The 23,732-nt window shown below is 41.2% G+C and overlaps 1 protein-coding gene across 1 annotated transcript in view; it reads right to left on the minus strand.

Moving 5' to 3' along the window:
* Window positions 1-926: 926 nt before the first annotated feature.
* LOC106613485 (TSC22 domain family protein 2) overlaps window positions 927-23,732 on the minus strand; it is a 69,142-nt gene continuing 46,336 nt past the window's right edge. Inside the window, exons 2-3 of the mRNA XM_014215765.3 lie at window positions 5,321-5,372; window positions 927-3,632 (exon numbers count right to left, since the gene is read on the minus strand). Of these exons, the coding sequence (XP_014071240.2) occupies window positions 3,345-3,632; window positions 5,321-5,372 (340 nt within the window). The 3' untranslated portion in view covers window positions 927-3,344. The remainder of the gene's footprint in view (window positions 3,633-5,320; window positions 5,373-23,732) is intronic.

Here is a 23,732-nt window from a genome sequence, read left to right on the forward strand (position 1 = left end):
TAGAAATTACCACACTTTTTTTGTACATGATCCCCCCATTTTAGGGGACCAAAAGTATTGGGACAAATGAACTTATGTGCATTAAAGTAGTCAAAGGTTTAGTATTTGGTCCCATATTCCAAGCATGCAATGATTACATCAAGCTTGTGACTCTCCAAACTTGTTGGATGCATTTGTTGTTTGTTTTGGTTGTTTTATAGATTATTTTGTGCCGAACAGAAACTAATCGTAAATAATGTGTCATTTAGGAGTCACTTTTATTGTCAATAAGAATATGTTTCTAAACACTTCTACATTAAATGTGGATGCTACCATGATTACGGATAGTCCTGAATTAATTGTGAATAATGACGAGTGAGGAAGTTACAGATGCACCAATATCATACCCCCAAGACATGCTAACCTCTCACCATTACAATAACAGGGAAGGTTAGCATTTGTGGGGGTATGATATGTCTAGCTTTCTTACACATAAGTGAATTCCTCCCAATACCTTTGGTTCTCTAAAATGGACTATGTACAAAAAGTGCTGTAATTTCTAAACGGTTCACCCGATATGGATGAAATACCTTTCAATTAAAGCCTGAACCTCAGTCATTGTATCATTTCAAATCATAAGTGCTTGAGTACAGAGCCAAAACACAAAATATGTCACTTCCCCAATACGTTTGGAGCACAAAACCGTACCTATGAGTAAATAAAATAGCCTAGTGTACATCAATTCAGTTCTTGTTGATCCTAGAGCAAAGTACAGCAAGCAGAGATTGAGGTGAGAGATACATGTTTTGGCATCTCTATAACCTGGATACAGCATGTTTCATACTTGTACAACAACTAAGTCAGTCATCAGTAACCATAAGGTTGATTATTAGTCATTCATTGTAAGATGACACACAAACAAGACACAATTTGCACTGGGCAAGACATTGACATTCTTAATAAAACAGTAATTTATTTTTTTACACCATTTTTTTTGTTGCCACAACAGCACATTACAAGGGCATCATTAAGATATTTTCTCCAAGGCTCAGTGATCATCACGTTCATACAGTACACACCTGGCATGTACATGGCATCTCCTTCAAAAAAAGAAATAATAATACCCAGTTGCAAAGGTGAAATCTAAGTTCATCCTGCTAAAGATGATAATTTTGGTTTGGTTCTAAGCCACAAAGAATGGTACAGGAAGCACAAAAGACATGTAACGCAGACAGGACATACCATAATATGCTCATTCAATAGTTTACCAGATTCAAGCTGAAGTTGTGAAATGTGTACAATAGTTTCCATTAAGTTTGTAAGTTATTATAGTCTAGCAGTTTTTTTATTGAAGTATGTTTTGGTACACTACAATCAGAATCTAAATGTTTGCATTTCTTAAAGGTCCAATGCAGCCATTTGTTTTAAATCTCAAAATCAAATCCTTTCCTGGTAACAATTCAGTACCTTCCTGTGATTGTTTTCAATTAAAATGGTCAAAAAAATTAATAAAAAAAAAAAGAGCTACTTAAGCAAAGAGCAATTTCTCAAGCAAGAATTTTGCTAGGACTGTCTGGGAGTGGTTTGAGTGGGGAGGGGAAAACTGAAAATTAGCTGTTATTGGCAGAGAGGTTTGGAACTTTCTTATTGGTCTATTAACTAATTTACTGTGTGGTAATGTCACCATGGAAAACCAAAGCTCCCTCCCACCAAAACAGGCTGACATTTCAGGTGGTCTTTTCAAACAGCTCTTATACTAAAAGGGCATTACAATTTTCACAGTATTATTCCAACCTCATAGTGTGGAAATATAAAGTCACGTTTTTGACTGCACTGGGCCTTTAAATACAGTAACATTTGCAATTTAACAAAACTTTTTTGGTCTGCATATGAAATTCAAAACACTTTACATAAACAAAAAGATGGCTCAAACTTCATTTTCTGCTAGTGTGTGCTTCTGACTCTCCCTTTCTCTTAATCCCCTCATTCTCTCCCCCTCTCTTTCCATTCCGTTCTCCTTCCTCTCTCGTTCTAACTGGCAGCTCTTTGTAAACAATGGGTAAAGGACAGAGCAGACTAACTTTACGTTACAATAAGAGTGCTAAATAAAAAGATGAGGTAAGAAAGTGGTTTAATTATAGATCATGCAGAACATGCTAAACAGAAACAAAAAAACAAGGAAGTAAAAAAAAAAATCTAAAAGAAACGTGTGCATTAAAAATTAAATTATTACACAGCTTTGAGTCTTTGGTTACAACGTAGGTTGAACAATTTCACAGCTTTTTTTACCCCCAGCCCAGACAGTAAATATGTGCAATAGAATTTTTTAAATGTTGGGAAAGTATGGCAATTGTCTTCCAATTTTGGCGACAAAGAAACTACAGCAAATGTTTATCAAAATATAACTACCAACGATTCATATCTCAATAACTGGCATTCACCTGTACAATCCCTCTATGCTTTTAACACTTTACTCTTTACAAAATGTACATTCAACCTGTATTAATTTAATTAAGTTAACTGCCTTTTAGTGTTAGCGGTGCTATGCCGTGGGAATTGCCTTTTTAAAAGAACCTATTGCATTTACGGAACTACTTTTTGATTAGACTACCAATTGACTGCCTGACCGATAATCTAACATACTTTAACATGTACTTCCGTGACATTGTTCATTTACATTATGAAAATTGTATCCCTGAAATAAATAAATGCAAACATTAAAACTGAACTAATTAAGTTATTTTTTGATTTGTGTCAGTGTGGTGGCTCTGGGAAAACTAGTTTTGGTCTTCTCACGGCGTGAGACACATTCTTCCTATGGTGGGGGGAATCCTTTCCTCCACCTCAGTCTCTATTTGTCATTCTCATTCCCCCGTTCTTTTCCACTTGCTACCAACAACCCAGTGTGGAGTGGGGGATAGAACAGTCAAGGGCCTCCCAACACGTAGGACCCCCCCCACGTTTTTCGGCCTCTTGGACCACCTCCACTACCGCCACCATGCGCCGGATTGCCTCTTACCCCCCGTGGCCCTGCACCGCACTCCTCCCTTGGCCAGCTCCCCATAGACTTAACGCAGGACACCCGGCCAAAAGAATGCTATCACATGATGATGATTGTCTAATACTGGGAAGGCCAGACGACAGCAGCAGCACGCAAAATGAAGCATGGCTCTTCACACGAGTCGAAGACAAGGGTTGGCAAACAAAAGCTGATTTTGCTTGTTTTTTTTTGCTTCTAAAAAAACATCAAATGCAGTTCTGAGCTCTTTTTTTATGTTGCAAGGCAGCGGGAGAGGCAGGGGTTGGTTGTTTGTTGGGGTCTCCTCCTCCCGTATGTCAGGGAGGTGTATTACGGGGGCATGGGATCACACAGAGGTGACGTTGGGCTGCTGTGGCAGACTGAAAGCCTGGGTTTCACCCTCCAGGGGGGTGTTGGTATTGGTGGAGGGTAGCTGCTGAGACGGGGAGGTGCTGCCGGCAGGGCTGATTTGGGTGGACGACAGCTGGGTGAGCTGGTCCATATTGGCCAGGGACTTGAGCACGGCGTTCTCCTGCTCAAGCTGAGAGTTCCTCTCGCACAGTTCCTTGATCTGCTCCTTCAGCACCTCCACCTCCTCCCGCACTGCGTACATCAGGTGGCTCTTCACTAGATCCTGAGGAGAGAGAGGCCTGCCATTAGCACAACAATTTAGGACCATACAACAATGCACACACACTATAGAGATGAGAGGTTGTCAGATGGCTAGCAAGAGAGATATAATACCATGTCAAACATTACTCACAAGCTTTACCACTGACTTCAGGACAAATCATGTACTTTAACTTTTCAATATGTTAGTAGTGCCTAGATAACCTGTTATGGCTAGGGGGCAGTATTTTCACGGCTGGATAAAAAAACGTACCCGATTTAATCTGGTTACTACTCCTGCCCAGTAACTAGAATATGCATATAATTATTGGCTTTGGATAGAAAACACTCCAAAGTTTCTAAAACTGTTTGAATGGTGTCTGTGAGTATAACAGAACTCAAATGGCAGGTCAAAACCTGAGAGATTCCTTTACAGGAAGTGGCCTGTCTGACCATTTCTTGAACTTCTTTGCCATCTCTATCTTTTACAAAGGATCTCTGCTCTAACGTGACACTTCCTACGTCTTCCATGGGCGCTCAGAGCCCGGGAAAAACCTGAATGTCGTCATCCCAGCCCCAGGCTGAAACACATTATCGCCTTTCTCAAGTGGCCGATCAAGGGACTGTGGGCTTAGGCGCGTGCCCTGCCGCCCCCGTCTTTGTGATTTTTCCTCTGTTTGCCGAAAAGGAGATTCCCGGTCGGAATATTATCGCTTTTTTACGAGATAAATTGCATAAAAATTGATTTTAAACAGCGGTTGACATGCTTCGAAGTACGGTAATGGAATATTTAGAATTTTTTTGTCACAAATTGCGCCATGCGCGCGACCCTGATTTACCATTTCGGATAGTGTCTGGGACGCTTGAACAAAACGCCGCTATTCGGATATAACGATGGATTATTTTGGACCAAACCAACATTTGTTATTGAAGTAGCAGTCCTGGGAGTGCATTCTGACGAAGACAACAAAAGGTAATCAAACTTTTACAATAGTAAATCTGATTTTGGTGAAGGCTAAACTTGCCAGGTGTCTAAATAGCCCAGCCATCACTGGCTAGCTATGTACTTAGAATATTGCAAAATGTGCTTTCACCAAAAAGCTATTTTAAAATCGGACATATCGAGTGCATAGAGGAGTTCTGTATCTATAATTCTTAAAATAATTGTTATGCTTTTTGTGAATGTTTATCGTGAGTAATTTAGTAAATTGTTAGCAAATTCCCCGGAAGTTTGCGGGGGGTATGCTAGTTCTGAACGTCACATGCTAATGTAAAAAGCAGTTTTTTGATATAAATATGAACTTGATTGAACAAAACATGCATGTATTGTATAACATAATGTCCTAGGTGTGTCATCTGATGAAGATCATCAAAGGTTAGTGCTGCATTTAGCTGTCTTCTGGGTTTTTGTGACATTATATGCTAGCTTGAAAAATGGGTGTCTGATTATTTCTGGCTTGGTACTCTGCTGACATAATCTAATGTTTTGCTTTCGCTGTAAAGCCTTTTTGAAATCGGACAGTGTGGTTAGACAAAGGAGAGTCTTGTCTTTAAAATGCTGTGAAATAGTCATATGTTTGAAAAATTGAAGTTTTTGTATTTTTGAGGAATTTGTAATTCGCGCCACGCCTATCATTGGATATTGGAGCAGGTGTTCCGCTAGCGGAACGTCTAGCTGTAAGAGGTTAAAGGTAAAACGAGAGACGCACTCACCATTGCTTGCTCTATCTTGTTATCGATGGCAACAACACTGGCTCCGGAAGCACTGTGGAGATAAGAGAAAAATTATGTTAATACCGAAGGAATGAGGAAGAGAGGCCACCCTATTCCTTTGAAGAGAATCATCTATTACACATTCAAATGTATGTTTCTGTTTTCAATTATGTCGGTCACCAGTCAAGCCTACGCATGTCAAAAATGACATATGATTTCCCCTCTACTTTGGAGTAAAGCAGAACAACTGCCCTTCCAAGGTACACTACTTGACCAAAAACATGGACACCTGCTTGTTGAACATCTCATTCAAAAATCATGGGCATTAATATGGAATTGGTCCCCCCTTTGCTGCTATAATAGCCTCCACTCTTCTGGGAAGGCTTTCCACTATATGTTGTAACATTGCTGCGGGGACAGCGTACCTTCTTTTTTTTTAATCCATTGCAAATGAGAGGCTAATAGTTTCCCCTCGATAATCACCAAGTCTCAGTGTGAAAGAGCAAAATGTCATGCTCTGATGATCCCATATATCCAGTGGAAACGTCATAAAATGCCGAACACTTTTCCCTTGCCGGAATAGGCTAGTTGATATATTGTTGCAAGTTTGCTGGCAACAGACCTAGTTGATTGTATCAAATCAATGTTGCACTTCACTAGCTGAAGTCAAATATGGTACTTTCCAAATGTAGCATGTTTTTGGTCACAGGTTCAGGAATTGCTGAAGAAATGCAACTTTTACCTGGAGCTAACTCTGCAAATAGCACCGCTGGGTGATTTAAAAAGTCAGTCAATCAATCAATAATACTCTTAGCAAAAAGGCTTATCTTTAATTTACAATATGTAGAATCTGAGAATAGAAAGGTTCAGAAATGTTTTGAAAAATCACAGCACAGTTGGCAAATAGAAATCTAAACTAGAGGTCGACCGATTATGGTTTTGACGCCGATACCGATTTTGGCCCTCCGATTATTGGAGGACCAAAAACCCCAAAACCCAATTTGGTTTAAATAATGCAAAACAAAGTGTTGGAGAAGAAAGTAAAAGTGCAATATGTGCCATGTAAAAAAATCTAAGGTTTAAGTTCCTTGCTCAGAACATGGGAACATATGAAAGCTGGTGGTTCCTTTTAACATGAGTCTTCAATATTCCCAGGTAAGTTTTAGGTTGTAGTTATTATAGGAATTATAGGACTATTTCTCTCTATACGATTTGTATTTCATATACCTTTGACTATTGGATGTTCTTATAGGCACTTTAGTATTGCCAGTGTAACAGTATAGCTTCCGTCCCTCTCCTCGCTCCTACCTGGGCTTGAACCAGGAACACATCGACAACAGCCACCCTCGAAGCACCGTTACCCATGTAGAGGAAGGGAAACAACTACTCCAAGTCTCAGAGTGAGTGACGTTTGAAACGCTATTAGCGAGCACCCCGCTAACTAGCTAGCCATATCACATCGGTTACACCAGCCTAATCTTGGGAGTTGACAGGCTTGAAGGGGTGGGTATAATTTGTGGAACGTTCCAACAGGAATCTGTTCCAAAAAACGTCAAGTAAAAGGTTGCCAACCAACAACGCATACAAAGTAGCAACGCATACAAACCTAGCTAACTAGCTGCCGAATAGGCATCAACTCACCACGTAGCTTATTCTTAATGTTTGTATATAGGCAACCAGAGTGAGGACAGACATTTTTCGGAATAAACGTGATGAGTGAAAAACGCAATGAAATAGACCACTCACTACCCGGTATCTTATTCTGCCGCTATACAACTTTGTATGCGTTGTTTTTTGGCAACCTTGTTATTTACAAAGTTTTTGGAATAGATTCCTGTTGGAACGTTCCACAAATTATACCCACCCGGTTTGAAGTCATAAACAGCTTGAAACACAGCGAAGAGCTGCTGGCAAAACGCACGAAAGTGCTGTCTGAATGAATGCTTACGAGTTATGTTATGTCAATGTTATGTCATAATTACATAAAATTCGGACAAATTAGTTCGCAACAAGCCAGGCGGCCCAAACTGTTGCATATACCCTGACTCTGCGTGCAATGAACGCTAGAGATGTGACACAATTTCATGTTAGCAGGCAATATTAACTAAATATGCAGGTTTAAAAATATATACTTGTTTATTGATTTTTAAGAAAGGCATTGATGTTTATGGTTAGGTACACTGGTGCAACGACAGTGCTTTTTTCGCAAATGCGCTTGTTAAATCTTCACCCGTTTGGCGAAATAGGCTGTGATTCAATGATAAATTAACAGGCACCGCATCGATTACATGCAACGCAGGACACGTTAGATAAATTAGTAATATCATCAACCATGTGTAGTTAACTAGTGATTATGTTAAGATTGATAGTTTTTTATAAGATAAATTTAATGCTAGCTAGCAACTTACCTTGGCTTCTTGCTGCCCTCGCGTAACAGGTAGTCAGCCTGCCATGCAGGCTCCTCGTGCGTTGGATTGGATTAGTAACCGGAAGGTTGCAAAAACGAATCCCCCCCTGAACAAGGCAGTTAACCCCCGTTCCTAGGCAGTCATTTAAAATAAGAATGTGTTCTTAATCTGACTTGCCTAGTTAAATAAAGGTGTAAAAAATATAAAAAAAAGTCACTTTTTTTTTTTACATTTAAAAAAAAAAAAAATGTAAAAATTATAAAATCGGCAAAATCGGCGGCCAAAAATACCGATTACCGATTGTTATGAAAACTTGAAATCGGCCCCAATTAAATCGGCCATTCCGATTAATCGGTCGACCTCTAATCTAAACAGGATAGTGTTCAGAGATAGACAGGAGGGATTGAGTGGAGCTGAAGGATGGGATCAATTACATTGACGGAAGCCAAAAGCTGATCTACCCCCTACATTTTAATAAAAAATGTATTGTAAAAAATGTTCTCAAGACAGATAGAAAGGGACATACAGGTGGAATAGATTAATGCGATTTAAAGAAACAGAATTTTTATCACGATATTCTTACTGTTTTTATTTGTCAGCTGTGTATTTTTACTTAGTTGACAATGCTGAATTGGTTCTCTCAGTTCCATGTGCTCATTTCTTTAACCACCAATGGTTCACGGTGTCGGCCTATCAATGTGTCCACATGGCAGAAGCTGGTGCTCTCGCATTGGTTACATTTTTCCCTTTAGATTTTTATCATTTTAATTCAGATTTGCATAATTAACCACGTGAAAATGGTTTTGAGAAACAAAATAATTATTGAAATGAAACTGTTCCATGAAAATGTGAAGATCATAACTGTCATGCAGAAACTCACGCGCCGCCTACGTCAGCTATAGTCCTACCCAAGTTTATCAGGCATCGCGTTCTTGGAAAATGCAGTTCATATTTTCTTCTTTGCCATGATTAGCTCAGAAATTGACGAATAGGCCTACAAACTCAAAATCCCTAATTACCCTGACACTATAGCCCACTGAGTGAAACTCCCGGACAGCAGTTGTGAGTAGCCTAATTTCAATCCATAGGCTATTGTCCATTTTACTTTGACCTGTCCTGTTTTTAGGATATGGTATGTTTGTTAACATGTTACTTTATATTCATATCGAAGCAAACATTTTTTGATACGGCGCCATTTAGGCTATTTGATCGGAAGCACGCATGATGTAAAAAGTGTCCATGACATTCTGTAGGAGACAGAAAAGGCCACAGAGGCTATATACTCTCTACTGTATATGCTACATGATTTATGTTAGATGACTTTGACAGTGGTATGGCCAATATACATATTTTCCCTGCCTTTGGCAGTGGGCACTGCTTATAATGGGGCATCATCAGTGCTCACCTTAATAGCCCACCACTGGGTGAGACAAGTTTTCATTGTTTTGGGGCAGAATTATGTGAGGTGTTGTTGGTGATTCTTGGTCAGTTTAGCTCGGGAAATGCTGCCCTTGTCAATCTGCCGCGCCAGGCGGCCGCCTAATCCGCCGGCCGGCCGACCGACCACCTCATTGCGCGCTCCATTGTACTGGAAAGTCATCTTTCTTGATACTGTGCACTTTTAATAGGCACCATTGATGCGCTGATCAGCAGTGCTTTAATGGGAGGATGGGGGAGGATAAGCATGGGAGGATAAAGCATCCTCCCACCGTTTCAGGTAAAACAGCTAAGGGAGAAAATGTAACCACTCAACTTCATAGACCGCTATGGATGCAGGGACTCACTATCCATATCAAAATTATAGTTTTAACCATGTTTTGAGGCTATATGGTTTGTTTACATTTACTTTGTATACACACATTGGAGTGAAACAAGTATATAGTTTGGGTTCTGATGGGGTACGACAGTTGAACTAAGGTCATTAGGCATTTATAAATTATATTCTTCAAGAATCAATGAGTCCATGTCATGAATTCATAAGTCCAAAAATGGACAATGCAACTGCAGACTGCCCCTTCAGATGTACAATGCACCATACACCTCTACCGGGCACAGCGAGCCTCGTCGGCGCACCCTGTGCAAATACTCAAATATGATATCTAATACAATGCATATAAAACCCAAGGATTAGGGAATAAGCGAATTCCCATAAAATTGTTGTAGTGAAGAAAATAAACAATTTTGGTGGGCAACTGGTGGTCACTGCATTCTAGAGGCAGAACAATAACATGCCACGCAAAACAGAACGGACCATTGTTATTGGATGTGAAACGTATTATTTTCGCTTCTAATGCAAATCAAATCATACGTAAATGGACTAATCTCACAACCGTGCATCTCTTTTTGATGTAAAAGCACAAGGAGGCGTGAAGTGCTCTCAACCACCGTGTGCAGTGAAAACTGTTCGGGAATTTTATTTTTCAAACACCATCCTCTGAATAAATATTTCTCCTTTCAGATGTAATACAATATAAAACTATACTTTTTTTGTCATGTTTTATCTCGACAGGTTTGAGGATACTATTTGTTGCAATCTTTTGTTGTCTAATCGACAACACAGTCGAATACACCGCGTTTATTGTACCCTTTTTATGATGGTTCCCAATACCTCTCGTTTATCACTCCGTTAAACGCCGTATCCTTAAAGAAAATGCACAATACTCACATCGTTTAGGGCCCACCGTCTCGTTGACACATTAAATAAATCTCACATGTCGCTATTTAATCCTCAAAGGTTGTCGTTTTTGATACTTTACAAAGACCAATGCGCAGTCGCTTGCCTTTCCAGTACAACACCGCCCTGCACGACTGAACAAAGGGGCTCGCGCGCAACACGCCACTAGAAGGTGCTCTGGCAAGATAACATATTGTGCAGGTCTGTAGAAGTTTGCTATTAATGTGATTTCAAATTTTACTGAACCAGCGGAATACATGAAATGTTATTCTTCCTCCATATTCACGGGTGAGGTAAAACTATACGGCCCATGCTGTTATGCTCCAAAGACTGCGGAAGTTTTAGGTTTCCTCAGCACAAATCAAACTTGTGTGTGTCTGTGTCATGGTATCTCAACTATTGCAGAAAACTATGCAATCCTTTTCAATCAGGTCCGAGTATTCCATAAATGCCATAGACTCCTCCATGCAATGTAAACAAGGCACCTGTCAATCATCGATGCTATGGTAATGCCTAGGCTCTGTATGTGACTGGCAGCAGCACAGCAAGGCTATGATTGGACTTGCAGAGAGACAACCGCCCATCAAATGTCACACCACATTAAAAAGTTACTGATGCTACAAGAAAGAAGCCAAAGAAAGCCCTTGTATCCCTGCAAAGTCAATACAAATTGTAATACAGTGGCACAACAGACCAATGATAAAATACAGTAACAATTCTAAAAATGGGACACGTTGTTCTTCTAGTAACTGATCATGGATACAAAACTAGAGCAAGAGCACAAGCAAGTTGATAAAATCCCACTCAAAAACATTGATAAAAATCAAGCATTATTGATTAGTCTTTTTCATAGCATAGCAAAGACAGCTACACAATGATGAGGTAATACAAATGTATCCAAATACTCAAAAGCTAATTACCTGCATCTTGCTCTGTAAGAAACAAAACGTCCTGAATATGCAGGTAAGGTTCCTGGTGTGCAGGGAAGACTGTAGCTCATTTTGCAACGCATGATGCCCAAAAGTTCCATAAACACAACTCTGTCATAGGTATCAGTGTTTTGACAGTTGTGTGTCTCCAGTCTTTAAAAGCCTTTTTACATGTCACATTGACTTGCTTGGGAGAATGTTAGGGGAGGAGTTTGGTGCACTTGACATTCTCATTTGCCTTCTCATGCGACAGGCTTATATGATCACATTTACTGACATTCACTGCCAAATTTAATCACACCACGTGTCAACCTTTATTATATCCATATACACTGTTACTAAATGAGTCTTAAAGAAGTTTACTCATAAATATCTTTAAAAAATCTGCACATTAGATGTTTTGATTTCTCTTAAAACCAAATTATGGCACTCATGTTTAAATAACTACATTATTGAATATGGATATTCAGGGTGCTAGTTAATATTTTCAGGTTGTGTGTGCCTTTTAATTTACTTTGCCTTAAGTCTATTTAAAAGCTCCAATGCGCAAAACCCTTAATGTTTAGAGCACAGCATTTATTCTTTAAGTGCTTGTGGCTGACTACACATACATGAAGCAAACTGCTACAACACTATCAACTGGGAACCTATATTTCTCTATTACATTGTTGTCCAGATTTTAGTCATAAGAAGATTTATGATTTTACTCTTTACAGTGATTTAATCGTTTTTAATATTAGCCTAATCCCATGATAAAAACTTGTTCCGTTAGTGAATTTACTCAAATAATTAAACTAATCAAATTTCCAACTCAACTTTCCTCATGTCAACAATGTCCTCTGTCCAGTCTGAAGCAGAGTTTCAAAATGCAAATGTCCAACTATCAAAAGCAGATATCAAAAGATGGAAAAATAAAACTGGATCATTATACCATTTGACCTTTTCCGGTGTCTCTACTCAAAAGTGGACCACTGAGGAGCTATTGTTCCTGCTGTGATGACCTACTTTCAACATACGGGTAGAGGGGAATGTTATGCTATGCTGACAGGTCCACAAAAACATGCAAAACCGCAAAATGAACTGCCCGCATTCCACATCTTTGGCCCGCCTTGATTGCAATCTGAGTGGTTGATAAACAAGGAGAGAATAATACATTCTTCCTCCTCTGAAACAACCATAACAAAACACAGTGACAGCAGTCGGCAATGTTCTGCTGTGCCTCTGCCTAATGAGAGATGGGAAAGGATGATGGGCAGGGAGGGGTTAAAAGGAAGTGGAGTGCAGGCACTGGCAGCTAAATCTAATTTGTTGGCAATCAGCATCTAAGGAAAACAAGGCGGCCTGTACATTTTATTCCGGGAGGGGACATATGGGCTGTTTATATAAGAGATGGCTTGCTGTGTGTGTCACCCACAACAAGGACCTGTGCTGACCACAACAGTGCACACGTGTGTGTGTGTCAAGACAACAAACAACCCTAGGAACACAACACCCCACATTCCAGTCGCCCCCAGAGCCCCAACACATTCCAGTCACCCCAGCGGCATAAACCCCAACACCACACATCGAAGTCACCCCACCCCCGACGGGGCACCGGCAGAACCAAAACACCCCACATTCAGGGTTGGGGTTGCTGACCGGATAACGGGGAGACGAAAACACAGAGAACATGTGCGAGGGCAGAGAGTACGGTCTCCCCTTTTTTCTCTCGTCTGATCACATGCTTTCGGAGACAAAAATTCCAATGTGTTCTTCATTAAGGGACAGACGCACAAGCACACTTCACCCTGCAAACCCATACGAACACCACACTAGGTGAAGGCAGCTGTACAAATCATACTTCAATGGCCGCTCCCCTCGGCCAATGGATCTCAAACTACGGAGAGGGGGGGTGCTAAGAGAAGATCTTATTGACTGACGACACGCTGCTAAGCTCTTTCATATGCAGAGACCTTATTTATCCCCAGAGTTAACAGCATATGGGCCTCTCTAATCTCCTCAAAAGCTGCACTACAGTCGCTAGACCAGTTGATGTCAGCAGAGTCTGAGTTATTAGCCATTATCCTCACCTAAATCAAAAGAGGAACGACTCCAGCTGATTATGAACTAAGTCAAACAGAAAAAAGAAGCTTAGTTATAAAGGTATCTTAATAAACACTTTTATATTTTGTCCATGTTCACCCAAGTCAAGAAGACTTAAGAGACAATGGTCCTGAAAGACAAATAACATTGTTATAAACCAGCTTTGCTCCCCCATTGCCTTAATTGATGGTACCCATTATTTAAGGAAGGAGCCCAGTATAAACTTGCCTGGAGGTGGGTCTCTAGGGTCCTAAGGGGACTAGGAATGCTATTGGGCTAATAATGACCTTTTCAATCAAATAGGAAGCCAGGAGGAACATTTACAGGGACTCTGGGGCATGCCCTAAAACAATGAGTCTAAACCAATGTTATTCTTACTCCTGTTATATTTTGACTGCTTACATGGGTGCCCTGATTCCCACTGGTGTGCCTTGAGGAACTCTCGTGTGCCACAAAACCGTTCTGAATCTTGATCATTTTTTGATACACTGACATATAACCCTTAGATGTATGTCAAATCCACATGCCATTTTTATTTGGGAGCACCAGTGCCGCTCAGATAATATATGAATGGTACATGATTACATCTCCATCATTGTTTCAAGTCCAGTGCGTTCAGGCTGTTACATTTATCAATTGAGGGGTGCACATCACAAGCAATGTCAGTTGTCTCATTTCACGTCGCCTGTGACAACCATTAGCAGAGGCAAGTCTGCTTAGGCTTTGCTGTACCAAAGCCTCTGCCATAGAAACAAACGGAGCATGGCTTTGTGTCCGTTGTTGCACCGCTCGTCTCTAGCACAAACCATTCAAAACTGAAGACTTATTTTAACGGAGCTATACAAACAAATATTTTTTAGCACAGATTCGCAAAACGCACTTAAAGGGGTACAGAATTATGAAAATAGTTCAAATAAAACCTATAAAAAAAAACGTTTTTCACAATTAAAAAAAAATTATTTGCAGTATGGAGCAGATGAGGTCTATATACTAAATGAATTAATAAGGACATTTTAGGGATGCCCAACATTTTTTTTACCATCAAGCTGGGCACAGGTTAAAAAAAAGGTTGGAAATCACTGCTGTTATAGATGCGATTTTCTGTAAACTATCAAAATAAAGTCGCACACTCCATATATAAACTCCCAGCAATATAATGGGTATTTACCAATGTTCCGGCATCACTGTGCCTTCCTCAGGGAAATGTCATGAATACTTGAACCAGGTTATGTAGAGAAACAGTGCAATTAGTGCAACCAATGACAATAGTGAGGGTGTCATAACGATTAAGTTAATTAAAATTTGTGAAACGTAAAAATAATTATTAAATATATTACGCTATTGTTATCATATAGAAACATAATTGAATAATGTACATCATATTAGCATCAACATACATTATTGTTTTATTAAATTTCACATAATTGTTTCGTATTTCATTTCATATTTGTTACATGTAATCTTTTGGTTCAACCTTAAATGTATAATGAGCATCATCAACAGGGGGAACATATTAGTTGTACGCTAATAAGCTGTAGCAAGAATATATCAATTTATAAGACTTGTTCATAAAAGAAAGATTTGTTCATAAGAAGGGCCTGAGATCAAAGTCAATATTGGGACCCAAATGAGAAATTCTGTGTTTTCCTGGAACCCAAGCTAAGGAAAATATGCAACTATACGTGAATATCGATATATTTCATTGCCCTTATGCCCCCCAAAAAATGTAATAGACAAAAACAAATAATTAAATACCCATAAATATATTTTCATGCTTATTTTTCCCCATTAAAAACACTGTCTACAGTCGTGGCCAAAAAGTTGAGAATGACACAAATATTAATTTTCACAAAGCCCGCTGCCTCAGTTTGTATGATGGCAATTTGCATATACTCTAGAATATTATGAAGAGTGATCAGATGAATTGCAATTAATTGCAAAGTCCCTCTTTGCCATGCAAATGAACTGAATCCTCCCAAAAACATTTCCACCCTGCCACAAAAGGACCAGCTGACATGTCAGTGATTCTCTCGTTAACACAGGTGTGAGTGTTGACGAGGACAAGGCTGGAGATCACTCTGTCATGCTGATTGAGTTTGAATAACAGACTGGGAGCTTCAAAAAGGAGGGTGGTGCTTGGAATCATTGTTCTTCCTCTGTCATCCATGGTTACCTGCAAGAAAACGCGTGCCGTCATCATTGCTTTGCACAAAAAGGGCTTCACAGGCAAGGATATTGCTGCCAGTAAGATTGCACCTAAATCAACCATTTAACGGATCATCAAGAACTTCAAGGAGAGCGGTTCAATTGTTGTGAAGAAGGCTTCAGGGCGGCAAAGAAAGTCCAGCAAGCGCTAGGACCGTCTCCTAAAGTTGATTCAGCTGCGGGATTGGGGCACCACCAGTACAGAGCTTGCTCAGGAACGGCAGCAGGCAGGTGTGAGTGCATCTGCACGCACAGTGAGGCGAAGACTTTTGGAGGATGGCCTGGTGTCAAGAAGGGCAGCAAAGAAGCCACTTCTCTCCAGGAAAAACATCAGGGACAGACTGATATTCTGCAAAAGGTACAGGGATTGGACTGCTGAGGACTGGGGTAAAGTCATTTTCTCTGATGAGTCCCCTTTCCCGAAGGTTTGGGGCATCCGGAAAAATCTTGTCCGGAGAAGACAAGGTGAGCGCTACCATCAGTCCTGTGTCATGCCAACAGTAAAGCATCCTGAGACCATTTATGTGTGGGGTTGCTTCTCAGCCAAGGGAGTGGGCTCACTCACAATTTTGTCTAAGAACACAGCCTTGAATAAAGAATGGTACCAACACATCCTCCGGGGGGCAACTTCTCCCAACCATCCAGGAGCAGTTTGGTGACGAACCTTGCCTTTTCCAGCATGATGGAGCACCTTGCCATAAGGCAAAAGTGATAACTAAGTGACTCAGGGAACAAAACATCAATATTTTGGGTCCATGGCCAGGAAACTCCCCAGACCTTAATCCCATTGAGAACTTGTGGTCAATCCTCATGAGGCGGGTGGACAAACAAAAACCCACAAATTCTGACAAACTCCAAGCATTGATTATGCAAGAATGGGCTGCCATCAGTCAGGATGTGGCCCAGAAGTGAATTGACAGCATGCCAGGGCAGATTGCAGAGGTCTTGAAAAAGAAGGATCAACATTGCAAATATTGACGCTTTGCATCAACTTCATGTAATTGTCAATAAAAGCCTTTGACACGTATGAAATGCTTGAAATTATACTTCAGTATTCCATAGTAACATCTGACAAAAATATCTAAAGACACTGAGGCAGCAGACTTTGTGAAAATTAATGTGTCATTCTCAAAACTTTTGGCCACAACTGTAGGTTGGAACTGTTGCTGTTAAAATACAATTAATAATTTCATTCTGAACTGGAATAAATGGATTGATCACATCACACAGATGTATAACAGAACACACACACATGCTTTTTGATCGTGCAACCCTAAGTAACAGTACAGATGAAAAATTCTGGCCTACTGTACATCTTACTGTATACATGTTTGTTGATAGAAAGTCTAGGTTGGAACTGTTGCTGTTAAAAAACATGTTTTTATTCTGAATTGGAATAAACTGACTAATCACATCACACAGATGTAGACCAGAAAACACACACATACACACAGTCCAAATGAAAGGTGTGTGGCTGGTTGAAGTTTCCAACAAGCATGTCTATTCTGGGCTGTTTTTGACAGTGCAACATTGAGGTCATGCTCAGCATTGAGACCGTTTCTGTACTTCAGAACCCTGACTTGCATAGGTATGTGGTGCCAAACTGGATCAGAACATCTACTGCTTTCTCAGTCAGGCAGGAGACCGCTTCCTGATGCAGATGAGCAACCCAGAACTGTGTGAGTGTTTGCCTCAAAAAGCATCTTGCTTCAATCAGTTTATTCCAGTTCCGAATAAAAAGTATTACTTGTAACAGCAACAGTTGTGCCTTGCTAGTTGACTTACTTTTCCACTGTCGAAGCACTGTTTCCTGAAGCATTCTGCCCTGTTCTGAAAGAACTCCCTGGGTTTACCGTCATGTTGTGCCTGGATGTTTCATCAGGATGTGTCGTTTTATTAATTTGTTCATTCTGAGAGACTCATTACTAAGCACTTCCCCACACAAAACACATTGTGGGCGCTCCTCATAATTTCTCAAAGTTTGTAAGAAAGAGACAAAAAGTCATCACTGTATTTGCGTTTCATGACGATTGAGCTCAGTCAGAACGTGTGGCTAGCATGAGTCCATTTCATGGCAGCGGTGAGTGATGGCGAGTGGGAATAACAAGTCAGTGGCTTGAACGACATCGCTGCAGTGTGTGGGTCGTGGAGTGATCTTCAAGAAAACTGCAGAAAAAAGATCAGATAAACCGCCAAGCACACGGGCATCTCCCTCTACCTCTCCCTTCCGCGCAGCTGCCAAACTGAGCAGGGACAGATGCTAAGCAGAGAGCACACTGAACCGAGTTCGCAGTTGCACTTGGCCAAATCAATTCCAGTTATTAATGAAATAATTATACATTTACGTCGCGACCTACCATTAACAGGTCCGCGACACACTTTGGGTCACGACCCATACTTTAAAAAAAAATGCTGTTTTAGGTAGATGCGTTTTGCAACAACGGACACCAGTGCAATTCAAACCAGGTTCAAGCTTGTTTTTGAGTCTTTTGAATTGGTATGTGTCAGATACCAAAAAAATCTAATCAAATTGTATGCCACATGCGCCGAATACAACATGGGTAGACTTTACCGTGAAATGCTTACTTAAGAGCCATTTCTCAACGATACATAGTAAAAAAATATATATAATAAAATGAAGAACACAAAAGGAATAAAAATATAGAAGAAATAAGCTATATATAGGGACTGGTAGTGTAGTGTGTGTGGGTACAGTCTTGTGAATGTGAATAAGGTCAGTGCAAAATAGGGTCATTGCAGATAGTCCGGGTAACCATTTGGTTAACTATTTAGCAGTCTCATGGCTTGGGGATAGATGCTGTCTTGGAGCCTGTTGGTCCGAGACCCGAAGCTATGGTACCGCTTGTCGGACGGTAGCAGGCAGAACAGTCTATGGCTTAGGTGGCTGAAGTCTTTGGCAATTTTTCACGCCTTCCTCAGACACTGCCTGATATAGAGGTGTTGGATGACAGGGAGCTCGGCCCCAGTGATGTACTAGGACGTCCGCACCATCCTCTGTAGTGCATTGCTGTCGAGTGCAGTTGCCATACCAATGCTCTCAATGGTGCAGCTGTAGAACTTTTTTAAGGATCTGAGGACCCATGCCAAATCTTTTCAGCCTCCTGAGGGGGAAGAGGCGATGTCGTGCCCCATTGACAACTATGCAGGTGTGTGTGGACCATGTTAAGTCAGGGGTCTTCAACCTTATCTTGCCCTGGGACCCCCTCCCAGGCAAACCCATCATACGTTAGCAAAAACATTTGTCTTATTATCAGGTGAATGGCAAGGAGAAGTAAGGAATGAATAGATTTGGTAGATACTGTAGTTTTTCATTATTTTTGACCTCCCCACATTATAATTGGAAGAGGAAGTGTGAACTATCATAGGAGTGACCTTTCTAGCTAATAGGCTAACACATTTTTCGCTAAGAGCAGCTGGTTAAATATTATGAGTGCATGAAATAAAATAACAGAAATTGTTTAAAATATTGGTTTATATATAAAACATAGCACGAAAGCAACAATCAAAGTCTAGGAGGAAGGCCATAATGGTAGCCCAGCCGATAGAGGTGAGACTTAAAGCCTGAAGAGTGAACATTTACAGTGCATTCGGAAAGTACTCAGACCCCATTTTTAAAAGGAAGAAGTTTGGAATCATCCACACTCTTCCTAGAGCCCGCCCTCCGGCCAAACTGAGCAATTGAGGGAGAAGGGCCTTGATCAGGGAGGTGGCCAAGAAGCTGATGGTCACTCTGACAAAGCTCCAGAGTTCCTCTGTGGAGATGGGAAAACCTTCCAGAAGGACAACCATCTCTGCAGCATTCCACCAATCAGGCCTTTATAGTAGAGTGGCCAGACAGAAGCCACTCCTCAGTAAAAGGCAAATGACAGCACACTTGGAGTTTGCCAAAAGGCATCGAAAGGGCTCTCAGACCATGAGAAACAAGATTCTCTGGTCTGATGAAACCAAGATTAAACTCTTTGGCCTGAATGCCAAGTGTCACGACTGGAGGAAACCTGGCACCATACTTACAGTGAAGCATGGTGGTAGTAGCATCATGCTGTGGGGACTAGTCAGGATGGAGGGAAAGATGAACGGAACAAAGAACAGAGAGATCCTTGATGAAAACATGCTCCAAAGCTCTCAGGACCTCAGACTGGGGCAAAGGTTCACATCCCAACAGGACAACGACCATAAGCACACAGACAACACAATGCAGGAGTGGCTTCGGGACAAGTCTCTGAATGTCCCTAAATGGCCCAGCAAGGGCCCGTACTTGAACCCGATCGAACATCTCTGGAGTGACCTGAAAATAGCTGTGCAGCGACGCTCCCCATCCAACTTGATAGAGCTTGAGAGGATCTGCAGAGAACAATGGGAGAAACTCCCCAAATACAGGTGTGCCAAGCGTCACACCCAAGACTTAAGGCTGTAATCGCTAACAAAGGTACTTCAACAAAGTACTGAGTAAAGGGTCTGAATACTTATGTAGACGTGATATTTCAGTTTAGTATTTTTTATACATTTGCACAAAAAAATAGCATTGTCATTATGGGGTATTGTGGGGGGGGGGGGGGGGGGGCAGTCAAGTGCTGGTTGCTGACATGAGAAGGAGGATTATTTAGGAAACTGTTTGAAGTGGTAGAGTTTCAGATGTTTTCGGAGGAGCCCTGAAATTATCAGGGAGTTCCATAGGCGTGGTGTGTGGGAGGAAAAGGCAGGGTACCCCATTGTGTGGAGCCTAGTCCTGGGGGCATGGAGCAGTTTGGTGTGGCTTGAACGTAGGGTGGGTGGAGGTTCATGGGGGAGAGTAGGTCTGACAGGTAGGCAGGTCCATTTAGGGCTTTGTAGACGAGGAACATTTTATAGTAAATTCTTTGAGGAACAAGTAGCTAGTGGAGATCAGCAAGGAAAATGCTACAGGATGAAGCGTGCGTAGTTAAAATCTAGTTAAACTGTCCTTACAAACATGTCACAAAAACCACACACATTTATAGGCCTACACATTGAAAACACACACGAAGCAGCGCACACACACACACACACACGCAGCAGAACACACACACACAAAATGCAGAGGACTATCTGGCGGTCTCAATTCCTTTGGAAGGGATAATGCCATCTTTCCATGAAAGACAACAATTGAAGGATGTGGGAAATGGATAAACAGGTTCATCTGAACAAGGGTTTTTCTGAGGCTGCATTGTTAGGATATGTCGTCTACTATACATGGGGATTGGTTGACACAATAGAAACGATACAGAGAACGAAAGAGTGGACAGCCTCAACCGCCCCTGGCCTGCACACCATCTGGCAACTGGTGGTATTTTTCCAGTGCGAAATCAGAGTCACGAGCAGTGTTCCTCCCATGCCTATCCTGTAAACAGGCCTTAATAAAAAACTGAAAAGCTTGTTCACTGTCCTGTTGCATAATCCTTGGGCGGGTGCATGTACGCACGCACACACACACACAATCAGCTGCTCTGTCTGCAGATGTCCCTTGCATGCTGCACTGTGAGCTTATAAGCTGCAGTGTTTCCCCTATGATTTTTTCGACGCAGCGGTGGCAAAGTTAGCATAATTCTACAGATTTTGCCATTGGGGCAGATGATTATTATTTATTTTTTTACAGTTTTAAGGCAAGTTTCCAGGAATTCTACACATTTTGTCATGGGGCTGTGAGGAAAAAAACCTCATTTTTAAGCAAATTTCCTGCAATCCTACATATTTTTCCATAGGGCTGAGAGAGAATTTGCAGTTCTAAAGCTATTTCCTGCAATTCTACATACACTATACAATGCAGTCATTAAATATTCAGACCCCTTTACTTTTTTCACATTTTGTTATGTTACAGCCTTATTCTAAAATATATTTTTTTGTATCCCCTCAATCTACACACAATACCCCATAACGATAAAGCAAAAACAGGTTTTTATAAAGTTTTGCAAATTTATATAAAAAAATACAGAAAAATCACAATTACATAAGTATTCAGACCCTTTACTAAGTACTTTGTTGAACCACCTTTTGCAGCGATTACAGCCTTGAGTCTCTGGAGCAGGTATTCATTAAGGATCTCTGTACTTTGCTCTGTTCATCTTTCCCTCGATCCCGTCTCCCAGTCCCTGCCGCTGAAAAACATCCCCACAGCATGATGCTGCTGCCACCACCATGCTTCAACGTAGGGATGGTGCCAGGTTTCCTCCAGACATAACGCTTGGAATTCAGGCCAAAGAGTTCAACCCTGATTTCATCAGACCAGAGAAACTTGTTTCTCACGGTCTGAGACTCTTTAGGTGCCTTTTGGCAAACTCCAAGCGGGCTGTCATGTGTCTTTTACTGAGGAGTGGCTTCCGTTTGGCCACTACCGTAAAAACCATATAGTGCTGCAGAGATGTTTGTCCTTCTGGAAGGGTTTCCCATCTCCACAGAGGAACTCTGTAGCTCTGTCAGAGTGACCACCGGGTTCTTGGTCACCTCTGTGACCAAGGCCCTTCTTCCCTGATTGCTCAGTTTGGCCGGATGGCCAGCTCTAGGAACAGTCTTGGTGGTTCCAAACTTCTTCCATTTAAAAATGGAGACCACTGTGTTCTTGGGGATCTTCAATGCTGCAGACATTTTTTGGTACCCTTCCCCAGATCTGTGCTGACACAATCCTGTCTCGGAGCTCTACGGACAATTCCTTCAACCTCGTGGCTTGGTTTTTGCTCTGACATGCCACTGCCAACTGTGGGCCCTTATAGACAAGTGTGTGCCTTTCCAAATCATGTTTAATTAATTTTATTTACCACAGTTGGACTTCAATCAGGTTGTAGAAACATCTCAAGGATGATCAATGTAAACAGGATGCACCTGAGCTCAATTTCAAGTGTCATAGCACTATGAATATAAATCTGTCTACTTTTATGGCCTATAAAGTATTTTATTCAGGGATATGGGTAGTAAAAAAGAGAAGACCTCTGTTACTTTAGTTTGGGGACAAGTACATATTGGTGCTGCCACCTTTTAAAATGATCCCATCTAGCATGCCAACAAGTAGCTTTCCTGGAATGTTTACAGAGTGAGTGTGATTGCGAATTTCGTTATGGCGACAAAATATTTTGTCATCGCTCTGCTTTTTGCTGTTTAAAGGTATCCCATAACAGGTAGAGATGTGAACTTAAGTGACTCTGCTCACAACACCCCTGTTTTAAAATAGCCAAAGGAAACACACGAGACCAACGCAATTTCTGTGTTGGCTTACACCACTGGTTGCACTATAAAGTTCGAATGGCAATTATAATATAACTTAGGGATAAGCCAACGAAAACGCCATCGATGGAGACGCAAAACAGTGACTGATCTGACCCACCCATCTCGTGATGGGGGAAAAGTGTTACATATCGGGATATCATTTGACGATATATAGTATTGTATCGTTTTGACAATATCACAATATTTTTGCGCTAATTGGCTGTACCTGCACAAAAACTCCAGTATTTTTCCTTCATAGCTTCTTCTCCATCTTTTAAAATAGGGGACCAATTTGTTTTCAGCACTTTTATTTCCATGACTGATCAAAACTGTTATTCTCATGGCTTTCTCTTGTCCCTTTGCAGCAGACATATGGGTGAACAATAAGTTTTGAACATCAAATCGCAATACATATAGAATCATGACAATTGTAATACATATTTTATTGCTAAGTATCGTGACAATATCGTATCGTGAGGTCACTGGCAATTCCCAGCCCTGCACCTACCACAAGGTTTGGCATTGGTCAAAAAGTCAGTGCTTTGCCCTCAAATTGCTTTTGAGCATGTTTTCCCCTTTCCAACAAGTCAGACCTTGCAGAGTTAACTGACTACATTCAAAGGGAGGATGGTTGGGAGGAAGCTCTCAGGTTTACCTGTGGTTTGTTGAAACAGTTGGGAATAAAGACTCACTGTTCATCACAGCAGCCCACAGGCACTTCAGTTGGATGGGGATCAAACACATAAGCGGTGTACCCACGGCACACAGCCACGGCTCTTGCACAACCCGGCTACTGTTGTTTACCCCAACACAACCCATTTCAACAGCAGATTCCTTGCTTCCCCTTTTGAAGAACAACGCGGCCATACGGACCACGCCAT

This window comes from Salmo salar, chromosome 10 (assembly GCF_965601325.2).
Source record: "Salmo salar chromosome 10, fSalSal1, whole genome shotgun sequence".
Taxonomy (NCBI): domain Eukaryota; kingdom Metazoa; phylum Chordata; class Actinopteri; order Salmoniformes; family Salmonidae; genus Salmo; species Salmo salar.